Genomic DNA, 16,944 nt, shown 5'->3' on the forward strand with positions numbered 1-16,944 from the left:
ATAAATACTTGTTGAATTGGGACAGGGTGATCGACTGTGCTGGGAACCAAAGCCTCTGGATTCTTTCTCACGCACCCGTAGTGTGACCTTGGCTAAGTCCCTTTTCTTGGGACTGCAGCTTGCTGCTTAGTAATCCGCCAAGGGTGAGAAAGTGGAGGAGGAGGTTGGCCTGAAGCGTCGGGCTCTTACAGCTCCTGGAATCCCTGATTCGACGCGCGAAGGGCGGGGCGGGGCGGGGCGGAGCCGGCGGCGCGGGCTGCGGCAGGCGGAGATTCAGTTCCTCCTCCGCGCCAGCAGGGGGCACAGGGAGCGGCTTCCCGCCGCCCTTCCCCTCCCTGCGGGCGCCTGGCAGACTGCTGCAGTCGCGAGTGGCGAGCGCGGTGGGCGGGCCGGGTGGCGGCGGCGGCGGCGCTACGCTGGGCTAGGTCGGGCAGCCGCGACGACAGCTGAGGTGGCTGCAGAAGCCACTGAGGCGCTGATTGGGTGGCCTGGAGCAGCCCCTGCGAGCCGCCAGGCGCTCCCCGGGCAGCAGTGGGCCGCGGACAGGTTAGAGTGGGGGCAGGGGCAGGCGCGGGAGCAGCCCCGGGCCGGAGTGGGGAGTCCGAGCCAGGCCATCTCCAGCCATGTCCGACGAGGCGTCAGCCACCACTTCATACGAGAAGTTTCTAACTCCCGAGGAGCCCTTCCCGCTTCTGGGACCCCCTCGTGGGGTGGGCACCTGCCCGAGCGAGGAGCCGGGCTGCCTGGACATCAGCGATTTCGGCTGCCAGCTCTCGTCTTGCCATCGCACGGACCCGCTCCACCGCTTCCACACCAACAGGTACAATCCTCTGCTGAGGGCAGGAGCAAATTTACCGCACCCCTGCCTCCAGTCGGACAACGCCGGCTCCCCCGATCCTGGCCCTCAGCCTAGGGGCTGTGCGTTCAGTTGCCCCCTCCCCCACCTTTCTCCACCCAGCTCTCATTCCCGGGCTCCTTCCCTCTCCCCCTCCCTATTTCACCCCTTCCCTCCGATTTTCCTTTTAGCCGGCATTTTACTCTCTCCCCCCACCCCATTCATCTTCTGACCCAGCTACTCTTCCCTTCCCCCTCCTGCCCCATCTGTACCCTGCGAATCCCAGACCCCCACCCTTGATTTTTAGATGCTTCCCTGTTTCCATCCACCCGCAAAAGTTTAACCCCTTCCAATTCCGGTATGCTACAGAGAGGATTTCGGATGGCTCAAAATCAAAATCAGTCGACGTTTTGAAAGGTGGCACTTTGAAAGCTAGAATCTTCCTTTCTCTATTTTTTAAACGTCTTATAGCGCTGTTTCCAACCTCCAACCCGCCTCCCATTTTTTAGTGAAGCTCTAGAAAACCAGATGATTCTCTTTTTTTCCTTTTTCTGTGAACCCTTTGCCCTAGCGCTTTAGGCCCTGCCAAAATGTATAAGCTTAAATCTGGAAGATTCTTTCCTGAAGCACATCCTTTGGTTTGCTCCGCCAGTGGAGGGATGGAGTGAAGCATAGGATGAGCTTGCTTATACAAATTTCTTCAGAGGGTGCATCCTCTAACTAGTTTTATTAGAAGGTAGAGTGTTCTGGAGAATTCTATCATGCAGACATTTGTGTTATATCAAATGTGGGGAATTTGAAGATGTTTTACACACAGCCCCAACCTATAACATAGGTGCATATTATATGTATTCGTGTATGTGCAGGCTCAATCGCTCATGTCACTCTTCGCTACTGCATGGACCATAGCCCACCAGGCTCCTCTATCCATGGGATTCTCCAGGCAAGAATACTGGAGTGGGTCGCCATGCCCTCCTCCAGGGAATCTTTCCGACCCAGGGATCGAACCTGAGTCTCTTTAAGTCTCTGCATTGGCAGGCATGTTCTTTACTGCTGAGCTACCAGGGAAGCCTGTATAGGGGCGCACAAACAGGCTGGGGAAGGTGTGTGGAGAAAAAGGGAGGAGGAGGAGAGGCAAGGGAGGAGGGAAAGAGAGAGGGGTTCAGCTATGGAAAATACTGGAGCTGAATTAAGGCAAAGGCATCTAGTTCTGATTTCTGGTCCATTTTACAATATGAGCACAAACAAATCCTTCCACATTCTAATACCTTTTGCATGCTTCCCCCACCAATCCCTTAAATCAATCTACAGAGTTGCTGAGCTTCTACTGAGTACCAGGAATGTATAAAATACGTTTGTTACCTAAAAGAAAGTTATAGTCTGAAAACAAGGTGTTACAGTTAAATAATGATGAAGCTCATCACTGTAATACATTTGAAAAGAAAGTCATGGTAAGTTTGTTTTAACTGTTCCAAATCCTGGTTATAAAAAATGAAGAAACTGGGGCCTAGAGAGAAAAGACTGAGTTCAAGGTCATAAAACCGAGTTTGGCAAAGCCAGGATTACTCCTTTGGAGCCAGTGATGAAACTTGGAACAGAGCTAATGGCTGCAGTGTTATAAATGGTTGTTAGTTTCTTAGACTAACTCACAGAAGCCCAGGATGTGACTAAATGTTACTATGAATGTAACATTTATGAAATCAAGTGTGCTTAGAATTGTTTGCATTGGAAAATAAAAATACTTGTGCACATATTTGATATTTAAGTTTTGCCGCATTGGAGTAAATCATATACACAGGAAAGTTAAATGATCTCAGGATTAGCCTGCTCTAATGATGAGGGCAGGGGAGTGGGGATAGGGGTTAAGTGCTCCCAAAATGTGTGGAGGTGTTGGGGAGTGAAGAACAGTGAATAATACATTTCTTACAGATTGTTCTGTTCTGTTCCTTCTCCTCCTCCCCATTTTCTCCTTGTTTTTCTCCCCCTTGTCTATCAGACCTTGGTAAGGTCAAGGTTGTTTTCCAGAATGAGGTGATGAAGATAGAGGGGGAGGTTCTTGTTCAACCCCATTTTTTCCAAGTTAGCGTTATTTTTTTCTAGTTACTGCCTGTTTTTCAAGACCCCTTCTCCTACCCTGGGCTTCCCTGGTGGCTCAGCAGTAAAGAACCCACCTGCTAATGCCAGGAGACACGGGTTCAATCTCTGGGTCGGGAAGATCCCCTGGAGAAGGAAGTGGCAACCAGCTCCAGTATTCCTGCCTGGGAACTCCAATGGACAGAGGAGTCTGGCAGGCTACAGTCCAGGGGGTCATGAAGAGTCTGACAGGACTTAGCGACTAAACAACAACAACTCCTTTTCACAGGGCTTGGAATGGTAGCAGCAGGTCTAAAGTATCTTGCTCTGCACTCTTCTCAGCTGAGTTTAGGGAAAGTAGAATTAGCAATTCTTAGAGCAGGTGATGTTTCTGCCCCAGGCTACCTTGCTTTTTAAATCTTTTTCCTTCTGGAATGTTCTGCCTTCTTATCCCCTCCTCAGGGTGGCATTTGAGAGGACCATAAGCTTCCAGTCATTTCTTTTCAGAGAGAAGCAAACAGCTAAATCATATATGTGGGAAAAGTTTAGTTTAAGGAGTTCTTTTATTTCAGAATCATATGGGTCACTTTTTTTCTTCACAGCACGTTATTCATCAATTCAAGGAACAATCCAACAATCAGATCTGAATAGTTGAGTACTGATATTGTGTCTTGGGTTTGCTGTGTGCTTAGTTGCTCAGTCATGTCCAACTGTCTGAGACTCCATGGACCATAACCTGCCAGGCTCCTCTGTCCATGGGCATTCTCCAGCCAGGAATACTGGAGTGAGTTGCCATGCCCTCCTCCAGGGGATCTTCCCAACCCAGGGATCGAACCCAGGTCTCCCATATTGCAGGTGGAGTCTTTACTGTTTGAGCCACCAGGGAAGCCGTGTCTTGGGTTTAATCATTGTGAAATAAGTCCCATTAAAAATAGAAAGCTTGTCAGTGGGTAGATAATTGATTTACCTTTATCTTGCATCTTCATTGTTACCTGATAACAAAACTGTGGAGATTGTTTAGATGATGCTATTGATAAGGGCCTTGTGATGATGACAGTTTTGTGCCCACTCATTTACTGGACTCTGGGATATCTATGCAGTCTTCATTAACCAAGAGGGTCAAGGCACTATTACTTACGATCCCTAAGTTTGAATGTTTGCTGTGTTTAGAGTCACCTGTCACTTATATTGGTGTGTCACTGGTCTAGGTTCACTGGAAAATAAATTACATGAACATGGCCAACTTCCTGAGAATTCACTTTCCTAGGAGTATCTTTTAGGATTTTATGACCAAGTTGAATTTGTCTGGAATTTGGGGAGAATAAAATAAATTTCAGTAAGCCAAAAAACATTTTTTAATTGAAATGTCAATATGAAATATATATGTATATAGTTTTTAAGGCTTTTTTTTTTTGGTTTGGAGGATAGAATTTTTCTGATGTAACTGTGGATTTTCTTTCAGCCTTTGTCCACTGTACTTCCATTGTCATCAAATGAAGGATATCCTTTAGCAAATTGAAAAAATTACAGCGATATTGGTAGATCCTATAATTGTGAGATGAAGGAGGTTAATATGAACTACTCAGTGTGTTTTTCTCTTCCTCTTTCAGGAGTACATCAGTACTTTGACATTGAACAATTGTGAAAAGCATGTGGGAGGACAGTGTCTCACTTTGCTACACCCTATTGGCAGGATACAAAATGAACTACGTATTGTATACAGCAGTTAGTTACTCAGTTCTGTGATTTCAGAGCCCCATTTCTAGCCCCATTAACTAGAAAAAGCCCAAGACTACTGGGTGCCTTTTGTTCCACCCACAGTTTTCCTGTCTTGTTAGAAAATTGGAGGTGCAGAAGAGCTGTGAGTTATAGGTGGGAGAACCACATTTCACGAAGTGATATGTTACAGAGGCAGCAATAATTTTATTTAGGGATTTGTTGCAACAAATTGAGGATGGGGATAAGGCTTTGGAGAACTACCCAGGTTAGAAATGTAGATTGGGGAGTAATCAGAACAGCAATTTCAGTAGTGCAATAGGAGTGGAACTGTGGGTTACAAAGGTTGGAAGAATAGAAGAAACTTTTCAATAAATTTAACAGGGAAGGGAAAGGGAGATGTGATGATAATTTGGGGGAAAAAAAAGTGAAAGTTTCTTTGTTTTCTGCCTTGTCTAGTGTTTATTTTCGAAGAATAGGATGTTAGCTCCTTAGAAGAAGCCCACAGGAAAAGGAGAAATAAAAAATACTAGAGCAGGTGGCATGACAAAGAGATGGATGGGATTAACTCAGTAGGCTAAATGGAAGAATTAGCCTTAGAAATATCATGGAATGTTGTTTACTTCCCAAACTATAGAGGGGGTAAGAGGGATGGGTAAGGATCCCAAGACAATTGAAGTTGCTGGGATGAAAGTTGGAAATTTGAATGAGCTGATTAGGGGGTTGTGTCATCTGTTCTAACTTGGGACCCTGATGGCCTTTTGGGCTCCAGAGAGTAGCAGAGGTCAAGGTGGTTGTATGGGAATTCTAGCAGGACGTCAGTGATGAATACACATGATGATAGGGGATTGTTGACTGAGAAAGGATGGCTTTGGAATGACTTTTCATCATTGACAGTAGGACTTGATTCCACAGTGCTCATTGGATACTCATTCTCAGAGGTAATGGTTAGGTCTTCCTGAGAAAGGCTTCAGAAGAATGTATATGATGCATGTACTTTTCTTAATTTTACAAAAATGCCATTGAAAGCCCTTCATCTGTATATTATTGCTGAAATGCCTTGCGGATAAGTCTTCTTGGCTTTTTTGTTTTTTTTAATTAAAATTTTGGCAGTAAGCCTAGTTACTGAGTTAAACCCCATTTCATGGATTCTTTTCAACATTTTTCTTCTGAGATATGGAGAGAGTGTCCTTTGTGAATAATTGCATGGTTGTGGCTAGGATCTTAGTGTTAGGTAGTTTTCTCTTAGTGGAATAAGATTTAAGGGCTTTGTAAGTTTGAAGAGTTCAGTGCTGAGCGCACGTACATGGTGCTCTTGTGTTACGTGTTTGAAGCCAAAAGAACTGTCTAAAAGCATCACTTAAATTTCTATTATAAAAGCTCATTAGAAAAAATTGTGGGCATATATACAAAACCATAAAGACTACTTATAATCCTTTTCACCACAGATAACAGGTGTCAACATTTTGATGATGTTACCTTTTTTGGCTGTACCATGAGGCTTGCAGGATCTTAGTTCCCTGACCAGAGATTGAACCTGGGCCCCTGGAATGGGAGCACCAAGTTCTAACCACTGGACTACCAGAGAATTCCCTGTTGTTACTATTAATGTTATTATTTTTTTGTACACATATAATTTTAAAAACCAGGATCAAAAAAAAAAAAAATAAAAACCAGGATCAAGCTATATATATAAAATTTGTGACCAGGTTATTTGCACTTGTATTTTCTTTTCCAATAAATGGTCCAAAAATATGATTTTAATGATTATAAAATATACTCATTTAATTATTCCCAATGTTTTGGGAGCATTTGTCTCGCCCCTTTTTTATTTGCTATTATAATATTTGGACAAGTTTGTATATACATCTTCTTTTCCAAATTTCTATTTGGGAAAAGGGATAGATTCTTAGCCAAGCAATTACTGAGTCCAAAGGAATGAACCTTTTTAAATCTCTTTATATATACACTACCAAATTGCTTTATACACATATGTACCAAATCTATATATACAGATTATGTCAGTGCCAATATAACACTCCCACTGGCAGTGGATGAAAGTACTTCCTACTTGGTTTTTATCTACATTGTTTTAAAACAACAATAATAATATTTGCATATTAGAAGATAAGAGAATTTTTTGAAAACTCAGAGTGCTGTTTTTCCGTTTTGTAAATGACTTTCAAGTATGAGATCAGTTTCCTTGTTGTTAATTAAAAAAAGAAAAGAACAAGGAGCTAAGTCTTCTAAGAATACCCAGAACTTTGTAATATCTATTAAAAGTTACAGATCTGAAACTGAGGAACATCCTGATTTTGCCGTAAGGTAAGAGCACAAAATCAAGCAAATTCCAGACTCCCTTGTCAGTGACCTAATGTTTCAATTATTAAATATGGCATAGTTTTTTTAAAAAAGAGAGTCATTATTACTCATGAAAAAAACACATTTCTACTAAATTTTTGAAGCTGAGAAGAAATTCCTATTAAAACAATTACCTGACAGCTTTTCCTAGTACATGACACAGTGCTTGGCACTTTGAAGATACTGACTAACTAAATGTCTGTTGAGTGTGTGAAAGGACAGAACTTGTAATTGCCATTCAAGGCTTTTTATTGTCCTATTGCATGACTGAAGCAATTAGGTTAATTCTACCAGGTTTGTTGATCTTTTTAAAACATGCGTATACTGCTTACCTAGCAAGTGTGTGATAAAGCTATGTAATATTAAAAGGTATTCTAGGATTCTTAGATGAATTTTGAGTTTTTGCCTATTTATAAAAGTTTGTTGACATCTGCTTTCATATTATGGAACTATACTAGGTTAGCGTGTGTGTTTCAGTGTTTTATGTTGTGTATGTTTCAGTGCTTTAAAATACTCTGCCTTTATCACAAAGGAAAAGGTGCCATAAAATTGTCAGATTGCCCAAATTTTATAAATCAAGAACTTTGGAATTAAGATTAGCTATGTAAAATAAGAGGGGAAATTAAAAAATGAATACATAATTAAAGAAAAAACCTGGATTTAATGAAGGATGAGAAACAACCTAATAATAAGTACTGCTGCTGCTAAGTCACTTCAGTTGTGTCCGACTCTGTGCGACCCCATAGACGGCAGCCCACCAGGCTCCCCCATCCCTGGGATTCTCCAGGCAAGAACACTGGAGTGGGTTGCCATTTCTTTCTCCAATGCATGAAAGTGAAAAGTAAGAGTGAAGTCACTCAGTCGTGTCCAACTCTTAGCCACCCCATGGCCTGCAGCCCACCAGGCTCTGCCATCCGTGGGATTTTCCAGGCAAGAGTACTGGAGTGGGGTGCCGTCACCTTCTCCAATAATAGGTAAGTAATAGGCTATTCTTGAGGAAGTCATTATTTCAGTACCTTATTAGTATCAGATATACTAACTCATGTCCTAAGGATTAATTTCCTAGGCTACTGCCAAAGCAATGAAGATTATCTCAATAATATAAAGCTAGTGGAAATTTATAAAAGGAAACAGATTTGTAGGTTTCAAGACCAAAAAAAAAAAAAAAGAAAAATGCATAACCCTGCAACAGATAATACACTTGTTGTTCAGTTGCTCGATAGTGTCCAACTCTTTGAGACCCCATGGACTGCAGCATGCCAGGCATACCTGTCCTTCATCTCCTGGAGCTTGCTCAAGCTCATGTCCATTCAGTCAGTGATGCCATCCAACTGTCTAGTCCTCTGTCATCCCCTTCTTCTGACTACATTCTTTCTCAGCATTAGGGTCTTTTCTAATGAATCTACGTATCAGGTGGCCAGAGTATTGGAGTTTCAGCATCAGTCCTTCCAATGAATATTCAGGAATGATTTCCTTTAGGATTGACTGGCTTGATCTCTTGGCAGTCCAAGGGACTCTCAAGAGTCTTCTCCAGTACCACAATTCAAAAGTGTCAATTCTTTGGTGATTAGCTTTCTTTATGGTCAAACTCTTACATGCATACAGGACTACTGGAAAAAGCAAAATTTTAACTATATGGACCTTGATTGGTAAAGTAATGTCTCTGCTTTTTACTACACTGTCTAGGTTGGTCATAGCTTTTCTTCCAAGGAGCAAACGTCTTTTTATTTCATGGCTTCAGTCACCAACTGCAGTGAATTTGGAGCCCCCCAAAATAAAGTCTGTCACTTTTCCATTGTTTCCCCATGTATTTGCCATGAAGTGATGGGACCAAACGCCATGATCTTAGTTTTTTGAATGTTGAGTTTTAAGCCAGCTTTTTCACTCTCTTCTTTCACTTTCATCAAGAGGCTCTTTAGTTCCTCTTTGCTTTCTGCCATAAGGGTGTTGTCATCTGCATATCTGAGGTTATTGATGTTTCCCCCAGCAGTCTTTTTTCCAGCTTGTGCTTCATCCAGACCAGCATTTCGCATGATATACTCTGCATGTAAGTTAAATAAGCAGGGTGACAGGATACAGCCTTGACGTACTCCTTTCCCAATTTGGAACCAGTCCATTTTTCCATGTCCAGTTCTAACTGTTGCTTCTTGACCTGCATACAAATAATACAGACAAAATATTAATATCCTTACTATATAAAGAACTCTTAAAATCAACAAGAAAAATACTAACACATTGTAAAATGCTGTAGTAAAATAGCTAATAAATATTTTTAATTTTGTTCTTGACAGTAGTCAAAGAAATAAAAATTGATATAAAAAAGTTTTTCTCCTATCAGCTAGGTAAAATTTTAAAAATGAAAATTTCAGTGCTATTAAGGTTGTGAAATGAACACTTTTATAGACTGCTTTAGGGAGTGTAATGGAGAAGGCAGTGGCACCCCACTCCAGTACTCTTTCCTGGAAAATCCCATGGACAGAGGGGCCTGGTAGGCTGTGGCCCATGGAGTCACTAAGAGTCGACTGAGCATCTTCACTTTCACTTTCATGCATTGGAGAAGGAAATGGCAACCCACTCCAGTGTTCTTGCCTGGAGAATCCCAGGGATGGCAGAGCTTGATGGGCTGCCGTCTCTGGGGTCACACAGAGTTGGACACAACTGAAGCGACTTAGCAGCAGCAGCAGCAGGGAGTGTAAACTTATGTAACATTTCAGAAAGGTACTTGGCTAAGTATACTATCACCCTTAGAAGTGTTCATATTGTTTGATTTAGTAATTTCCTTTCAAGTTACTTATCCTAAGAGATTATATATTTGGATAAATAATTATAAACAAAAAGGTTTCATCTCAGTATTATTTGTAATACCAAAAAATGGAATTTTGAACAGCTAAGTACCTGTTATTGAAGGATAATGTTTAATAAATTATGTTTAATCAATGGACTATATAGGCATTAAAATGTTTTCAAGTAATATAGCTGGGTAAATGTTCAGTATATAATGTTAAGTGAAAATAAATAGGGCACTAATATCTATACACACACAAAACACTGATTGCATAAAAATATACATATGCATGTAGAAAAAAGTACCAAAATATTATGGATCAGTTATTGCTAATTAGTGGAATTATTGGTCATTTTAATCTTATTCGTGACTCCTTTCTTATTCTAACATATTTGCAAAAGTTACTTAAATATAAGAAACACTTTGAGCTTCTGCCTGTATACTGTGTTGGTACTTTTCTCTGCCCTGCACTGACTGCCCTCTTCCTTTAATAATAATAGCTGTGGATTTCTCTGGTCGTCCACAGTGATTAAGAATCCACCTGCCACAGAACAACTAAGCCTGTGCACCACAACTATTCAGCCTGCACCCTAGAGCCTATATTCCACAACAAGAGAAGCCACCACAATAAGAAACCCATGCACCACAATTAGAGAAGTAGCCCCCACTTGCAGCAACTAGAGAAAACATGGGCACAGCAACAGAGATCCAGCACAACCTAAAACCAGTAATTAAAAAAAAATAATAATAGCTGCCATGTATTGAGCACATTTTATATCCACTGAGTGCTCTGTATGCATTGTCATATAATGTTCATAGTAACTGCATTTTAAATATGATGACCCAGGCTTGGCGAAGATTTGTTTTGTTTCAGATCAAACAGCAGGCAAATGACAGAGCAAGAATTTGAATTCATTCTGGCTCCAGTCAGATATGAAAGTAGAGAATAGTGTAATGAACCCCATATGCCCATCATGCAGCTTCAGTAATTACATACGGCAGCATACTTTATCTATGCCCCTATCTGTGGCTCTAGTGGTAAAGAACCCACCTACCAATGCAGAAGACCTAAGAGATGCAAGTTCTATCCCTGGGTCAGGAAGATCTCCTGGAGGAGGGCATGGCAACCCACTCCAGTATTCTTGCCTGGAGAATCCCATGGACAGAGGAACCTGGCAGACTACAGTCCATAAGATTACACAGAGTCAGACGACTGAAGCGACTGAACATGCACTCATTCCTCAATCCCTTCCGTATAATTTTGAGATAGGTTCCAGACATACTCATTCGTAAATATTTTACTATACATCTTTACAAGAGCTCTTTTGAAAATAATTATCGTATATTGTATCTAGAAATATGCTCATATTCCTCATAAATGTAATAAATATATCTTGTTTGTAGCTCTGGGAGTTGGTGATGGACAGGGAAGCCTGGCATGCTACAGTCCATGGGGTCACAAAGAGTTGGACACGACTGGGCGACTGAACTGAACTGTTTGTATCTTAAAAAATTGTATGGATTCTGTAGTTTCTGTTGTGATTGACTTTGTGTCGTTTTTAAGGTGGAACTTAACTTCCTGTGGAACAAGTGTGGCCAGCTCAGAATGCAGTGAAGAACTGTTTTCATCCGTTTCTGTTGGAGATCAAGATGATTGCTATTCCCTATTAGATGATCAAGAGTTCACGTCTTTTGATTTATTTCCTGAAGGGAGTGTCTGCAGTGATGTCTCTTCTTCTATTAGCACATACTGGGATTGGTCAGATAGCGAATTTGAATGGCAGGTAGGTTTTTTTTTTTCTTATATTGCCATTATTACTCCATAAGTAGAAGTATGAATTTCTGTTTCGGGTATTTTCATTTCTACCTCAAAGTAAATTTCTTCCAATTTTTGTTCAGTCCTAAAGATTCTATGACAGCATTAAGAATTAGAAGAAATATGTATCCTTTATTTTTACTAATGTACCTTTTAGGCTTCTCATGCTGCAGGTAACCTTTTGTACATTTTCATGTAATTTAGTACTTGTATAATGTTCTTGTTAATATATATATCATCAATACCTTTCTATGCATTAATCCAAGCAAATTTTCTCTTTAGTAATAAATGGCCTTCATGTCCTTATAGGTATAATAATTTTACACCAGGGTCATATTATATATAAGATCACAAACCACTCCATAATACATAATTTTTCATTGTTGTCAGGAATATAATTTCTCATTTTGTTTTCTCTTCATATGTAGAGATGTTTTCCACCTAACAGTGTTTTTTCTTCTCTGGCACATTATAACACAAAAAAATGGCTTTGTAGCAAATTACTGTCATTATGAGGCAGCATTTCCAAACAGTCCTTCAGAAAATGTAGATCACATTATTGCAACATCCATTTTCTGATTGTAAAAGAGAATAACAACAACAGAAAAGACAATAACATTTGAAGAAGCTTTCCTTGCATACAGCAACTGTTATATTCAGTGTATGCTTGAATATTGCCTTCTAGATACTTGAAATTGTTGTACAAAAGAAGAATCAAACATTTTATTTCAAAAAAAAATTATTAAAATATAAAATAATACCGAATGGCATAAAATTAAAAATAAGTCTCCAAGTCCAACTCTGCTGTGGTTACCACCATTAAGAGCTTATACAGATACAGTATGTTTGCACAGTGTTAAAAAGGCACACAAAGGGACTTCCCTAGCAGTCCAGCTGTTAAGACTCTGTGCTTCCACTGCAGGGGTCACAGGTTTGATCCCTGGTCACCTCTGCTGTTTCAACTACTTTATCTCATTCTTTTCAATAACTGAAGCATAATTTAATCATTTCCCTAATAATGAATATTTAGGTTGATTTCAGTTTTTTTCTAGTTATAAACAATACTATGCTGAAAAATAAGAGGTTTTTAAAGAAGAAGAAATAATCTGCTGCTGCTGCTAGGTCGCTTCAGTCGTGTCCAACTCTGTGCGACCCCATAGACGGCAGCCCACCAGGCTCCCCCGTCCCTGAGATTCTCCAGGCAAGAACACTGGAGTGGGTTGCCATTTCCTTCTCCAATGCATTAAAGTGAAAAGTGAAAGTGAAGTCGCTCAGTCGTGTCCGACTCTTTGCGACCCCATGGACTGCAGCCTACCATGCTCCTCCATCCATGGGATTTTCCAGGCAAGAGTACTGGAGTGGGTGCCATTGCCTTCTCCAGTTATAAATATGATTTGGATAAAAAATGTTAAAAATTGAGATAAAAGGTACCATTTTAATAATTCTATAATTCAGAAATTTTAATATATTCACAATGTTGTGCAACCACCACCATGTCTAAGTCCAGGATATTTACATCACTCCAAAAGAAACCCATACCTGTTAGTGAATAGTCCTAATTTCCCTCTGTCACCTGGCAACCACTCTTCTACTTTCTCTATGGATTTACCTGTCTGGACATTTAATATAAATGTACTCATGGAAAATCCCATGGACGGAGGAGCCTGGTGGGCTGCCGTCCATGGGGTCGCTAGGAATCAGACACGACTGAGCAACTTTTTCACTTTTCACTTTCATGCATTGGAGAAGGAAATGGCAACCCACTCCAGTGTTCTGGCCTGGAGAATACCAGGGACGGGGGAGCCTGGTGGGCTGCCGTCTATGGGGTCGCACAAAGTTGGACATGACTGAAATGACTTAGCATCAGCAGCAGCATGTAATATGTGGCCTTTTGTGTCTGTGGTCTTTCACTGTTTTCAAAGTTCATCCATGTTATAGCACATAAGAGTATATTTCATTCCTGTCTTAAGTCAGCTCAGGCTCCTGTAACAAATATCATTGATGGGTGGTTTAAAAAACAAACACTCGTGGTTCTGGAATCTGAAAGTCCAAGATCAGAATGCCATCATGGACAGGTTCTGGTGAGCACACTCTTCTTGGCTTGCAGATGCTGTCTTCTGCAATATCCTCTTTTGGTTCCCTTATAAGGTCACCAATCCCATCACAAGGGCTCCACCCTCATGACGTCTTATAAACTTAATTACCTCCCAAAGCCCCATCTTCAATATCACATTGAGGATTAGGGTTTCAAGATACCGATTTAGGGGGTGACAAGCATCTAGTCCATAGCAGTTTCTTTCTATGACTGAATATTCCATTTTATGGATACATCACTTTTTGTTTAATTCATCATCAACTGAGGGATTATTTCCACTTTGGAGCTATTTATGAATAATACTAATATGAACATTCAGGTATAAGTTTTCATATGGATTTTTATTTTTAATTCTCTTGAAAATACATTGGGAGTTGCTGGGCCATGTGATAACTTTATGTTCACTTTTTTGGGAAACTGCCAAAATGTTTCCCAAAGTGGCTGTACCATTTTACATTTCTACTAGCAATACATGAAAATTCCAGTTTCTCCACTTCCTTTCCAACACTTTATATTGTCTGTCTTTTTTTATTACAGCCATCCTACTATGTCTTACACATAGTGATTTTGATTTTCATTTCTCTAATTACTAATGATGTTGAGCATCTTTTCTTATCTTACTATTTGTATATCTTCTTTGGGAAAATGTCTTTTCAAATCCTTTGCCCATTTTTAAGTTGTGTTGTTTTTTATTATTGAATTGTAAGAATGCTTTATACGTGATGACTACTAGACCCTTATATACATGATTTGCAAGAATATTTCCCATTCTTTGTGTTGTTTTTTCACTTGATTGTGTCTGTTCGTTTGATATAGTGTCCTTTAATACACAAAAAAATTAAATTTTAAAGAATTCCAATTTATATTTTCTTGAGTTCTGTGCTTATCATGTCATATTTTTAAAACCATCCTTTAATCCAAGATCATGCAAATTTTTTCATCTGTTTCCTTCTTAGAATTTTATAGCTTTAATTAGTTCCTACATTTTAGGTCTTTGATCCTTTTGAGTTACTTTTTGTATATGGTATAAGGTAGGAGTTCCAGATTCATTATTTTGAATGTAGAAATCCAGTTGTCCCAGCACCACTTGTTGAAAAGACTGTATTTTTTTCCTTATCTAATGGTCTTGGTACCTTTGTGGAAATGAATTGGTCATAGACATATATAGGTTTAGTTCTGGACTCTTGATTGTATTCCACTGATTCATATAGCTATCTATGGCAAGATATTCTTATCCTTATATTTTGATGACTCTAGCTTTCTGATTTGAAATCAGAAAGTATGAGTTCTGCAACTTTGTTCTTTTTTTATCAAAATTTAGGATCAGGTTGTCACTTGTTCAAAAAGGGAAGTTCGAATTTTGATAGAGATTTCATTGAATCTGTAGATCAATTTGGGAAATGTTGCTATCTTAATAGTATTATTAAATATTCCAGTCCATAAACATGGGCCAGAATGTATTTAGGCCTTCTTTAATTTCTTTCAGTGATTTTTTAAATAGTTTTCTATGCTTAATTAGGTCTTTTGTTCCTTGGTTCAGTTTATTCCTAAACATTTTATTCTTTCAATATAGTTGTAAATGGAGTTGTTTTCTTAATTTCATTTTTTGGATTATTCACTGCTAGTGTATAGAAATACAGTTGTGTTTCATATATTGATTTTGTATCCCGCAACTTTGCTGAACTCATTTTTAATAATATTTTGTGTATAGATTCTTTAGGGTTTTCTGTATTTAAGATCATGTCATCTATGACTATATAGTTCTGTTTTTTCCTTTCCAATCTGGATACTTTTTTCCTTGCTTAATTGCCCTGACGAGATCTCTAGTACAATGTTGAAAGAGAGAAGATCTAGATACCCCTGGCAAAAGCAGGCATCCTTGTTTTTTTCCTTATCTTAGGTGAGAAGCTTTGTCCTTCACTATTGAGTATATTAGCTGTAGGTTTTTCACAGATGTTCTTTTTTGTCATATTGAGGTATTTCCCTTTTATTCCTAGTTCTATGTTTTTAATATGAAAAGGTGTTAGATTTTGTCACATGTTTTTTCTGCATGTCTGTTGAGATGATCATGCAGTTTCTTCTCTTCTGTTACTGTGATGTAGTATATTGATTTCTAATAATGATTCACCCTTGCATTCCTGGGATTAATCGTAATTGCTCATGGTATATAATCCTTTTAAATTGCTGCTGGATTGGATTTGCTATTATTTTGTTGAAGATTTTTGCATCGGTAGTCATAAGAGATATTGGTCTGTAATTTTCCTTTCTTGTGATGCCTTTGTATCACTTTGCCTCACACAGTGAATTGGGCAGTGTTCGCTTTTCTTCTGGATAAGATGCTGTAATAAAAAATTTTCATTTAACGTATAAACTTTTTTGTGATATTTAAATTATTCATTTGATGACTACATAATATTCCTGGTACTAGATATTCCAGAACTTATGAAACCATTCCTCTATTCATATCTGTTTCAGTTTTTTTCTATTATAAATAATAAAGTGGTGTGCATTTTTGTTTATATATTATACCTTTTGTATTCTTCAGTGCCTCATTTAAAAAAATTTTATTGAAGTATAGTTGATTACAATATTGTATTAACTTCTTCTCTACAGCAAAGTGACTCTGTTATACACACACACACTCCCAGATATGTATATATTCTTTTCCATTATGGTTTATCACAGGATATTGAATATAGTTCCCTGTGCTGTACAGTAGGACCCTGCTATTTATCCATCCCATATATAATACTTTGCCTCTGCTAATCACAAATTCTCATTCTTTGTTCCTCTACTTCCCACTGTCTTGTTTTTTTGAAGTGCACACTTTGTATTTAATATCTGACTACAAGGATTTTTAATAAAGTGTAAGCAGATGGAGTTCTGATAATTCTGAGAAATATATTATTATTTTTGCTTATTTCATGTGACTTATTTAGAGTTCTTATCATCCATAATGTTGCAAAATGGCAGGCGTTTTAAAATCTTAATTGCTGACTTCTTCATTCATTTTATGAGTGGAGTGGAAAACTATCCCCAACCACTCACCATTAATGCGCACGACTGACTACAACATTGAAACAAACTAAGGCCTGCCTTAGTAATGTGTTTTCCCACTTCTGAAATTGGAGTGTAGGTACTCTGTTACCATGGATATTTGCTGTTTAAATATGCTGAAAGGTTTATAAAGCTCTCTTGTCTTTGTGAGATCTCATAGTGATGAATAGTAAATTACCTAGAAGATAATTACAAATTATGTGTTA

General features: G+C 39.1%; 1 protein-coding gene across 2 annotated transcripts in view; it reads left to right on the forward strand.

Annotated features, from left to right (window-relative positions):
* Window positions 1–344: 344 nt before the first annotated feature.
* The window catches only part of FAM199X (family with sequence similarity 199, X-linked), a 30,901-nt gene continuing 14,301 nt past the window's right edge, over window positions 345–16,944 (forward strand). Inside the window, exons 1-2 of one of the 2 annotated variants that reach the window (XM_027533347.1) lie at window positions 345–820; window positions 11,335–11,554. In XM_027533347.1, coding sequence (XP_027389148.1) covers window positions 624–820; window positions 11,335–11,554 — 417 coding nt within the window. In that variant the 5' untranslated portion in view covers window positions 345–623. The remainder of the gene's footprint in view (window positions 821–11,334; window positions 11,555–16,944) is intronic. The other variant, XM_027533348.1, reaches the window with a different exon arrangement.

Source organism: Bos indicus x Bos taurus, chromosome X, assembly GCF_003369695.1.
Source record: "Bos indicus x Bos taurus breed Angus x Brahman F1 hybrid chromosome X, Bos_hybrid_MaternalHap_v2.0, whole genome shotgun sequence".
Lineage (NCBI taxonomy): Eukaryota > Metazoa > Chordata > Mammalia > Artiodactyla > Bovidae > Bos > Bos indicus x Bos taurus.